This window comes from Elephantulus edwardii, unplaced genomic scaffold (genome assembly GCF_000299155.1).
Source record: "Elephantulus edwardii isolate Elephantulus edwardi_28Jun2011 unplaced genomic scaffold, EleEdw1.0 scaffold00310, whole genome shotgun sequence".
In the NCBI taxonomy this organism is placed as follows: domain Eukaryota; kingdom Metazoa; phylum Chordata; class Mammalia; order Macroscelidea; family Macroscelididae; genus Elephantulus; species Elephantulus edwardii.
The window spans coordinates 2,617,716-2,629,524 of record NW_006400060.1 but is presented as its reverse complement, the minus strand read 5'-3'; the positions used below and the strand labels follow the sequence as shown (position 1 = coordinate 2,629,524).

The 11,809-nt window shown below is 44.1% G+C and overlaps 1 protein-coding gene across 1 annotated transcript; it reads left to right on the top strand.

Moving 5' to 3' along the window:
- The first annotated feature begins 8,982 nt into the window (after window positions 1-8,982).
- ARMCX2 (armadillo repeat containing, X-linked 2) lies at window positions 8,983-10,869 on the top strand. Its single transcript, XM_006901154.1, has one exon. The coding sequence runs from the start codon at window positions 9,007-9,009 to the stop codon at window positions 10,867-10,869; it is 1,863 nt and encodes a 620-aa protein (XP_006901216.1). The 5' UTR covers window positions 8,983-9,006.
- The last annotated feature ends 940 nt before the right edge of the window (window positions 10,870-11,809 follow it).

Genomic DNA, 11,809 nt, shown 5'->3' with positions numbered 1-11,809 from the left:
TGTTGAGAGTGTGTGTGTGTGTGTGTGTGTGTGTGTGTGTGTGTGTGGTTTTTGTTGTTATGTTAAGTGCCGTCAAGTTGTAGGCGACTCATGGTGACCCTATGAATGAAAGACCTGGACACTTGTATAACTTTCGTCATTTCTCCAGGTTCATAGGGTTTCCAGAGGCAAGCTATTTCAGAAGTGGATGCCACTCCTGTTTCCAAGCTTTTTTTAATTGGGGAGCTCCACCAAACACTGTCCACCATGGGTAACTATTCTCACATTTGACATGTCAGTGTCACAGTGTTCAGCTTCACAGCAACCACGAGTTTCCTCTCTGTATAGCAAGTGGACAGGCCAGGGCTATACGACCTAGGTCAGAGAAAGAGATGACTAGAGAAAGATAGATTGACACTGTAACTACTACAATGAGCTTGAGCATGACGGAGATCGTGAAGATGGTACTGGATAGATCAAGGTTCAGATCTGTTGTTCATAGGGTCACTATGAGCTGCATTCGAATTAATAAATCTGATCATAAATAACAACATATACATTTTAAGATATTGGTGGTGGTGGTGGTGGTGGTGGTGGTGGTAGTCGTGGTGTGGTATGGACTGTCAGTTCAGAACTGACTCATAACTGACCCTTCAGAATGTTTTCAGTAAATTGCATAGGAGGAGATTGCCCATTTTTCTCCCACAGATCAGCTGGTGGATTTGAACTGCATAACTTTGAGTTCTGCTCAGTTACTTAAGATCAACCACAAGAACTCTCTATGGGGGATCCAAGATGGCAGTGGAGGCGGAGACAATGTGGCGAGCTGCAGGAGCAGCAGACCATTGGAGGAGGGCCACCATGGCCTTCTACAGACCTCTGTTTATTCATAATGGAACAGTTAAATAGTTGATGACTGGTCTTTGGTGCTGATCGAGGCTCAACATCAGGAAATCAAGGATTCCCAGGGAGGAATGGGTGAGTCCCTCAGCTCCCAGCCCCCTGCTGCCGACCCTTCACAGCTGCCACAGCTCTGTGAGGCTACCACCGCCAGACCCTGGGGATCCCCTCACCCTAGATGGACAGTGGGCACCGCTCCCCCGGCCCCCAGTCTGGTGCAGTGGAGCACCACCTCAGAGTGGACTTGTTCTGGGGACAATTCTTGGAGCCAAGATGGTGGTGGCAGGAGATGCAGCCCCTGGAGGTTTGGGTTTCCTTGGGCAGGCCAGAGAAGAAGATCACCAATACAATGGATTGATGAAAGTCACTGTGAGCTGTCTACTTGACGACACTTAACAGTTGGCAGCATGTCCAAGAAGGCAGACGTCCTAAATGCACCACGTATTTTAATCTGTTGAATGCCTCTGCCAAGAACTGTTTAGACCTAGGGGGAGTCTGATCACCACTCTCAGGTTGCCTTCCCTATTTATAAAGGGGGAGAGCAGTGACACCTACTTCAAATTACAGTATGACCACTTATTGGGGGGGTAAAGGTAGCAGTGCTGGAATTGGGGACATTGTCCCTGGCCACATGGTCTACAGTCAGGTGAGGTGTACGGACTTGGAGGGGGGTGGACTTTGGTCGGGGAGTGTGTCAGCCAGCCCCTAGGGTATGTTGCCTGGCTCGGGGCAAGCTATCTTCGGTCCCTGGCTCAGGGCGAGCCATCATGGCCTTTGGCTCAGGGCAAGCCATCTTCAGCCCTTGATGTGAGCTCCTCAGCCCTCAGGTTGTGCCATCTGACCTCTGGGTACAAAAAACTGCCTAGGGTATACAGAGAATTTTATCTAGGCTAAGTTCCTCCACCCTCTTCCCAAGTACACCCAAAAGTAACACCCCCAAAGCCCTTCTATTTGTAACTCACAAGTTTGTTCTCTCTAGATTTGCTCCCTTTCCTATAGGTAACCTTAACACTGAGTTTTACTCCAGACCTGACCTTGAACCCAGTTCCAGAAGCAAAAAGGAAATATAACTGCCAACTAAGGAAGCAAAGGAGGATGGAGCCTCAGGGTTCAGTCAGCCATCCCCACTGGACCCACCTGGGATAACACTTTGCAGTCCAGAGGGTAGTAAATGTCAGGAAAATATCTTCTAACAGAACAAGAAGGCAAGCAGCTTTAACCCAAGATCACCAGTAAGGTGAAAAAGTGTGTTCCCTTTCCCCCTTCACATCAACACCCCTGTTCAGCATGAAGAAGTCAGAGAGTCAGCGCCCATTTCTCAAATGAGAAACACAAAAGTGAATAAGACAGTTTGTTTAATCACCATTAGACCATGCTTACCATTCCTCTGTATCATCTGGTCCCCACTGGATCATTTTCATTTCCTTCACCTGCTCCCCCCACGAACAAAATTGTGCAGCTCTGCAACTGCATCCCTGCAATTTTCATCCCTGCCCATCCTCACCCTTCTGCTCCCAACCCTCAGCTCCTTGTATCCCCAACATGTTTTTCCCAATAAAGTTTTTTTAAAAAAGAACTCTCTATGAAGCTATTAGTCAAGAATAATGTATGATTTAATCAGTCATTTCTGGCTAAATTAAACTGACTATAAAATAAAATATCCTTAATCTGAAGAATGTGTTGGAGAATCTTCTGACCTATGGTCCAGAAAGGCTGCAGAATGCACATGGCTTACCTCCACCGACTGACATTATCTCTTTATACTATTTCTTTGTGGTTGTAGTAAACATAAGTAAAAGTAATCTTGGCAAAGGGAGAGAGGCTATTTTGAAAAGAGCAAATAAAGCACTACAAGATTAAATGAAAGAGCCATTCCTATTTACTTCAGAAACAAGATCAAAAGGCCCTCAATCACTGCTATTACTGAGTATAGTTCAGAGATTTTGGTCAGTAAAAAACATCCAAAAATGGACAAGAAAGGAGGTACAAATATTGGACAGGAAGAAGTGGAAAATCACTTGTAAATGGGCATGCCTGGAAAAATCAACCAAAACAACTGGAAATAATAAGATAAATGCTCCAAACAGATACAGAAGTAGATACATATATTTTCTGATAAGCAGAAAATTATCAATCATAAATTATCATTTGATTAAAAAATATAGCAAAATCAAGCAAAATAGTCATAATTGTTATTAGGTGTGTCAAATCTACAACTCATAGTGACTCTATAAACATCAGATCTGAACCCTATCCTATCCTGTAACATACTCACAATCTCTGACACACTAGAACCAACTGATGCAGTCACTGTGTCAAACAATCTGGTTGAGTGTCGTCCTCTCTTTGTTATTCCTCTATCTTTCCAAGCATGAAGTCCCTTTCCAAGGAATAGCCTCTCTTAGTAGTAGCATGCCCAAAGTATGTGAGGCAAAGTTTTATCATCTTTGCCTCCAAGAAGCACTCTGGCTGCACCTTCTTCAAGACATATCTGCTTGGTTTTTAAACAGTTCATGAGATATTCAGCACTATCTTTCAACACCACAGTTCAAAGGCATCAATTATTCTTCTGTTATCCTTATTCATTGTCCAGCTCTAAGCCCCATAACAAGTGATTAAAAAGAACGTGGCCTGAATGAAGCATACCAGAGTCCTCAAACTAACATCATTTCTCCTCGATTATCTGCAGGGTTCACTGACAGCAGAAGTTCCCAGTGTAGTATAGAGCAAAATAGAGACATAATATATTCCTATGGAGAAAGTCTCAATTTTTAGATAAAAATATTCTTTAATCCGCAGATTTAATGCAATTTCAGCCCACATCCTAACATTTCTCTTTTGTTTCTTGTTTTCCATTTTTAACTTGATTAATAACCATAAATGCTTTTCTTAATATGTTGCTGTTGTTGAAATTTTCAATTTCTTCCTCTTTGGCTTTAGATGTAGGAGTGTATATTTGAATAATAAACATGTTAACAGATCTTCCTTTTATGTGTATCAATATTATCCTATTACTCCTAATACAATATTGTATTTCAGGATAGAACTTCAAATGGACTTTTTGACTCTAAATATAACACCATTCTTCTGTTTTTAATTCCCTACAAAGCATACAATATAATTATCTGATTCAAAGTATTCAAAGCAGGCCAGTCTCACCTCACTAATGTCTAGTATGTTGATGTTCATGTGTTCCAATTCATTTTTAGCAATTTCCTAAACTATGTGCATTTCATGACCCTTGCTATTTTTTTTTCTCATAACTATCCTCTTCCTTTAGTGTTCATAGGTGTTCATAGTGTTTTCAAAGGCCAGTTATTTAGGAAATAGATGGCCCATCCTGCTTCTTAGTCTGCCTTAATCAGGGAGCTCCACAAAAACCTGTCCACTGTCAGTAACCCTTATGACATTTGACACACCAGTGGCACAACTTTCAGTATCATAGCAACCTCAAGTTATCTCAGTCCAGCAAACTGACAGACAAGTGTTGTACTACTTAGCACAATGTTCTCCCCAAATCAGCTTACACTTGATTGTTAACAAAATAAAAAGACTGCCAAACAATTTATACCCAGATTTCAAGTAAATAAAAAACAACTTGCCCTCTAGAATCCAACTGCTCTAAGCTAACAGAATGAAGTGGTACATAATTGGCAGAACTAAGAGTTTTGTAACACATTCCCAAGCAAGTCAGAGGACAAGACCATGAGGATGAAAGACAGAAAGAGGCCTGCCTGCAAACAACCCTGAGAAGAGGCTGTCCTAACTGGAGCCCTATCCTAACTACTTGCAAGTGTTAGTTACTTCCCTAATGAATTTCGTAATTATGACTGTTGTCTGTGAGTTCTATGTGGCCAAGGTAATGAGTAGTTAACTCGAGCAGAGAAGCAGTGAGTGTCCAGGGAAAGACATTTTGTATTAGAATTGTTAGAAGAAGGTCTAGAGCATGGTGGCTTGTCTGGCCTCACAGAAATCAGTTTTGTGCTGTTGTTGCTGTTTATGGAGATTCTTGAACCTTGTGAAGTTAACATAGATCATCCCTCCTCACTGAGTTTTCACAACCTTCAATAAAATAAATTTAACACAATTCATGCAACACTGGTCTCAAACTTAGCAACAATTGTGAAGATTACACAGGATGTGCAAATAAATACCTTAGCAAGTTTTGCAATGGTCCTATATGACCAATAGAATTCATTTTCTATTGGATAAAAATTAACAAAAATTAATGGAATTTAAATGGGAAATGTTGTATCCTACTGTGAATTCTTGTTTAATTGTATTTTGTTACTATTAAAAGAAAACGTGGTGATTTGAAAACAAAACAGAAGAATCTTAAAAATGTACAGACCCCACTCTCAACTTTGGGTTTCCCTGGTACACTGGAGCAGGAACTACACCACTGGGGAAAGTGTGGGCACAAGTGGCTAGGGGAGTGGGGAGTGGAGAAAGAAGGTGTCCAGTAGCCCAGAAAAGGATGATACAATTCACCAAAAGAAACATAGAAATTACCAACACCCTTTAAAAAGATGTAGTCTCTCCTCCTTAAACCTGAGAAAGGCAAATCATAACTAAGAGGTGAACGGGTTCCTTTTACCTCCAAGGCTACAAAAGAAAAAGGGAAAGAAAGAAAAAAAAGAGTCACAGGCCCTGGTGTGTCGGGTGAAGTGAGGTTGTGGGGTAAAGGAGGGGGTTCACACTCCTGGTGGGAGTGGAAATTAGGGATCCGAGCTTACTGGCGATATAGCTTGCACGTGACCAGGAGCTGACGTGGGCAAAGGTACTTAAAGCTCTGACCGCTCTTCTCTGTCCTCCTCTGGGTACCAACTCTATTCCGCTGTGCACAGACGTGCTTGTAACCTGTTCGAGGAAGAGGAGGAGGAGGTGGTGGAGAAAATCCCCCCACATCCGGGCAGGTGGGTGTGAGGGTGGGCACGGCCTGGGAGCTCTGAGCTGGGATAGCCTAGAGATGGGGTGTCGGAGGCCTTAGGCGTCTCTGCCTCGCCCACTTCTAGCCGGTTTTGTAAACACAGCACTCAGTTCCAGCTCTTTTCGGTGGGAGGCAGGGAGAGGAAGAGGGGCAAGCTGAACGACTTTGGTAGACTTGGTAAAGAATCCTCTTACTCTATCTGGCAGCCAGTATGGGTTCTGTTTTGTTTTTGACACTCGGGCCCCGCACCCCACACCAGTACTGTTCCGAGAAACGGAAGGAAGAGAAATAAACGTGGCAGCGCTTATAAAAGCTACTGGGGGGACTGGGAAAGTGTGGACAGAGGGTCACACAATAGAGGCCCCTTCTGGCTAATACACTCCTACTCTCACTTTGCAGGCACGTCTTGCTACCACCAGCCCTCTCCTTTAGCTCCTGGAACTCCTACCCTTTTGGGGGCTGAAAAATGGGTGTTCCAGATCCTGTGGGAGGGATGGCCAGTTTGGCTTCATAGGAAAGCGGACCCTGAGAGACTCTGAGGTTACACTGCCATACCAGCGGCTAAGCCATTTTTCAGGGCCCTCCAGCCAACATCAGTGTCCACCCGCAGTTTTTCCAGTCCTGGAAGGAGACTTTGGGATCACAAGAGTGCGAAATGGCGGTTATCAGGGGCTAGGGTTCGGGGGTGGGAGGTTGGGCTCAGAGTGGAGAAACGGAAAATCACTATCTGAAGCTAATAAAAGTCATAGGTCCCTGTTCTGTAGGTTATGGTTAGGACTGGAAGGGATGAACTGGAAAGTGACAAGAGGGTGACCACAGGAAGGGGGCACTAAAGTGTTCCTTGTAGTACTCCGTCCTGCGTCCCATCCCACTCTCCCTGCACCTCGCCCCGCCCCCTCGCGCTTCAGTGCGGAGTAGGGGTGTGGTGGTGGCGAGTCCCTGAGAAATGGCGGATAGGAGGCGGGTCAGAGTGGAAAGAGGGGTTTAGTGCTTGGGGATTCTGCCCCGGGAGGGGGGAATTAGGGTGTCAAGGGAGGGTCGGGAAGAATTGAGGGAATATGAGAGGTGGAAACATTTAAAGTTCTAGTGTGTGAATTTCAAAAGGCTCTCATGACTCTTGTCCTGGGTGCTGATCCAGTCACCAGGCACTTAATCTCGAATGTCTGCTGTCTGCATAAAGTTCTAACTCAACTGAAGTAAGAATAAAGTGTACCGAACCTTGCAGGTCAGTGTTGAAGGATGGGAACTGTCTAGTAATCCTTGGAGTGGGTGTGACAGAAACCAGAGCGAGTCTGAAAGCAAAGGCTCCTCCTCCTCTTCCATCTTCCCACTCTTAACAGGGCACCCTTGCCCCGCCCCCGTCCTTTTTGGTGCAGGGAAAGAGGTGTGGCATCAGCCTTCTTGGGAAATAGTTGGAGGAGGAGGGAGAGGGAAAGGGAAAGGATCCTGGAGAGGGAGAAAACCTCAACCCACTGGGTTCAAATCCACAAAGGGACAGGTGTCAGACTACTAAAGATTGAATACCCTTTTCATCGAGGGTTCTGCCTGGAAGTATTTTGAACTCTTGAACCCTGCACAACTACAGACTTGGAAGGAAAAGAGCAAACTGCTCCTGATTTCAGTAGGTTTGTGTGTATAGCAGGTTGGAGGGTGGAATAGGAATCAGAACCGAATCTGGGATTTATTCTGCTTATCATGCTCTCCACCACAGCTTTCTTGACACCTATACTTCTTATCCCCCACTTATACCAAACCCATTGCCATCTACTAGGTTCTGACTCACTGTGACCCTGTGTGTTACAGATTACAACCGAGTTCCATAGAGCATTCTTGGCTGGAATCTTTAAGGAAGCAGATCTCCAGGCATTTCATCCAAGGCGCCACTGTGAGTTTCAATCACTTAACTTTAGTTGGTAGTCCAGAGCACACAGTATGTCCATCCATTCCCATCCCCCACCATCCCCAAATTGTATATTAGGTTGGGCAAGGGTGGGCTAGGGACAAAGGAAACACTGAACAATCAGGATCATTAAGCAACAAAACCAAGCTTTGAAGAATGGTTGGCAATATACTTCAGACTTAACAGCCTCTGGAAATCCAATAGGGCATGTTATATTTGGACACACATGGGGTTGCCATAAGTCAAAGTTCACTCAACAGTGGTCTCTTGTCTTGATATTGCCAACAAAAAGCTTTATAATTTTGTTCAGGTTATTTGATCTTTCCTGGGTTGTATCTCTTTTCATCAATGAGGGCAGTGGCCGAGTAGAAAATCTAGCTGTGCCCCTTCTAAATTTAATTGGTCTTGCATTTGCTAATGTTCTTTGGACCCAAAAGAAATTATCAATGCCCCAATGTATCTGCGGGTCATTCTAAGCCACTTCAGCTGCTCCTCATTTTACATGTTGGCAGGATTAAGACTAAAATATGCCTTTTTGCCATGAAATTACTACTCTGTGAGCAGACTGACTTCTCTTCTCTCTGCCACTTCCAAGACTACTCTCAAAATCTCACTGCCTTTAAGTCAATTATGATGCCTCACAACCCTCTATTCGGTTTCTGAAGTTGTAAATATTAACAGAAGAAGACTATTCCAACTCTTTTCTACTGAGCTTCTGGTGGATTTGAACTGTAAAAGAGGCACAGCTTTTTGGTTAGCAGGTATGGAGGATTCCAGTTAGCCACCAGGCTCCTCTGGGTACACTTAAATGGCCAACCATTAGGATAGCAATCCAACACAATACAATTTGTCCTACCCAGGGTTCCATTCATGGTTTATTTCCACTACATCATGAAGTCTTCCTGATAAAAATAAGTAAAATGTAGTAGGCCTTTCATATTTTGATGCCTTCTGAAACTTTCTCAATATCAAAATCACAGTTCTTTTTAGGACTTTTGTCTCCTTCAAATATAATAAAATATCAGTAAAAAACAAATAAGCATAAAGCAAACGTTGACACCTACATCCCCCCCACCAAACATTATGTTTCCACTCTCTACTTGAATTGGGCCAGGGTAGGCACAAAGTGATCTGGAATCCTATATCTCAATTGTCTTGTTTCCCTAGGTCTTACTCGGCTTGCTGCCTGGGCAGAATTTAGTTGTCTGAGCTGAAGAGTCTTGGTCTAGACACACACGCATCCCAGTTGAGCAAGCCGTTTCTGCACCCTGGGTCAGAAGATCACATCAGCTGCACCATGAGCCGAGTTCGGGATGCTGGATATGTGGCTGCAGGAATAGTGATTGGGGCTGGTGCCTGGCTCTGTGTGTACAAATACTCCAGAGGACGAGACCAGAAGAAGAAAAGACTAGTCAAAGCCAAGCCAAGGGTCATGGCTGGGACTGGAGCCAGGGCTAGAGCTGGTCCAAGGGCAGGGTTCACAATCGACCTTGGGCCAGTATTTGGCCCTCCAAACCCAGCGTTGGCTAGGGAGGAGAGCAGGGCCCAGGATGAAGTCTTTGCAGTGGATGCTGATGGAACCAAGACACTGGTCCCAGCTGCAGCTGGTACTAAGGCTCAGAGTGAAGCCCAAGAGGTTAATGTGGCCAGGGCTGTGCCTAAGACTGAATCAGTAAGTACAACTGTAGTGCCTTCTGGAATGGCACCACCTCTCAGGCAGGCAAAGGCTCAGGGAACTACAGAGGATTCCCCAATGGCAGGGGCTCCAAAATTGTCAGAGGCCCTCAGAGCAGCTGAGACTTCCTTGGCTGTGCATCCAGGGGCAGCAGAAGCTGTGAGGGCAATGGAGGTTCCTATGGTGGTTGCAGCAGTGTCTACAGAGGTAGTGGAGGCTCTTAAAGTGACAGCACTTACTGAAGTGGTGGAGACTCATAGGGTAGCAGCATCTACTCATGCAGCATCACCTACTCGGACCTTAGAGGTACCTGGGATTTCTGGGTTCTCTAAAACAACTGCAGTTCCTGTTCCAGCTACAGTTAAGAGAGCCACCCCTGGGGCACATACTGGGGCTATCCCTAAGGCTGGGCCAGCAACTGGAGCAGTACCCAAAGGTGGATCCAAGGGTGGAAACAAGTCCCGTGGTGGAGGCAAAGGCAAGAAAAACAAAATTGAAATAGACGAATTAGGGTTGGGATTCCGCCCTGGAGATGGGGCTGCAGTAGCTGCTGCAGCCTCAGCTAATGGGGGACAGGCTTTCTTGGCAGAAATCCCTGATTCTGAGGAAGGGGAATCTGGATGGACTGATACAGAATCTGACTCAGATTCTGAGCCTGAGACCCACAAGGGAAGGGGGAAAAGACCTGTTCACATACAAAAGCGCCCTTTTCCTTATGAAATAGATGAGATCCTGGGTGCCCGAGACCTCAAGAAAGTCCTCACTTTACTTCAGAAAACTGATGATCCTTTCATCCAACAGGTAGCTCTGCTCACCCTGAGCAACAACGCCAATTATTCGTGCAACCAAGACACAATCCGCAAGTTGGGTGGCCTCCCCATCATTGCAAACATGATCAACAAAACCGACCCCCACATTAAGGAAAAAGCCTTAATGGTCATGAACAACCTGAGTGAGAATTATGAAAATCAGGGTCGGCTTCAGGTATATATGAATAAAGTGATGGATGACATCATGGCCTCTAATCTGAACTCAGCAGTACAGATAGTTGGGCTGAAATTTTTGACCAACATGACTATTACTAATGACTACCAGCATCTACTTGTCAATTCCATTGCAAACTTTTTCAGATTGTTATCTCAGGGAGGTGGCAAAATCAAGGTTGAGATTTTGAAAATACTTTCAAATTTTGCTGAGAATCCAGATATGCTAAAAAAACTACTCAGCACCCAAGTGCCAGCATCCTTTAGTTCACTCTATAATTCTTATGTGGAGTCAGAAATTCTTATTAATGCCCTTACTCTGTTTGAGATTATCTATGACAATCTCAGAGCTGAGGTATTCAACTACAGAGAGTTCAATAAAGGATCCCTTTTCTACTTGTGCACTGCATCTGGAGTGTGTGTTAAGAAAATTCGAGCCTTAGCAAATCACCATGACTTATTGGTGAAAGTGAAAGTTATAAAAATAGTGGACAAATTCTGATTGGCTGTGTATTCTCAAAGAACGTGAAGCAATGCTTTGTTTTTGCAATGTGAAAGCCTTGAAAATTGAAAGTTACTTCCCCCTTTCCCTCTGATCATACCGTAAGGGGATCTTTCCAGCTGCCAGTCTTGAATAATGTATCATCCAGAGTAATGATATCTGTGATAGTCTCCAGCTTTGAGATGAACCATTTTATGAATACCAAATAAATAATCCTATTGTACTAAAAACACATTTGTGACATAAATTGTGCTGCTTGGATTAAAATATTTTTACTGATTCCTCTGTATGAATGAATCAACATTGTGAATACCCTACATTTCTATTATTTGTTTTGAATTGAATTTACCCACCAAAGACTTCATTTATATATCATCAATAAAGTTGTATGTTTTAAATGGAAAAAAAATGGTCTCACGCTTGGATTTAAAATGTAACTGGAGAGATAATAGTGTTCATAAATACCAAAGAATTACTGACAGTTCCCAGGCATATGCTCATTGTTAAATATGTGCTATCTGGTTTTAAAGAAGCACAAATTGCTGAAGACATTACAAGAAGAAAGCATGAGAAAATTTAGAAGGACATTGTTGTTATGTGCCGTCGAGTCGCTTGCGACTCACAGCGACCCTATGTACAACAGCCCTAAACCTTGCTCTATCCTGTGCCAATCGCACTGTCTCTGACACACCCATCCCGATTACCCTAGTCACTTAATCAATCCACCTCCTAGAGGCTCTTCCCCTCCTGCGCTGTCCCTCTACCCTACCAAGCATGATGTCCCTCTCCAAGGACTTGTCTCTCCTTACAACATATCCAAAGTATGTCAGACGAAGGCCCAGAATCCTTGCCTCCAAGGAATAGCTTGGTTTAAACCTCTCTAGGATGAATCTGTGTGTTCTGTTCTGCATAGGGTTTTGAGAGGCCTGCTATTTCAGAA

Bases quoted from the DNA above. Each gene is read 5' to 3' on its own strand.
- ARMCX2 (XM_006901154.1), top strand. From the start codon at position 9,007: ATGAGCCGAGTTCGGGATGCTGGATATGTGGCTGCAGGAATAGTGATT.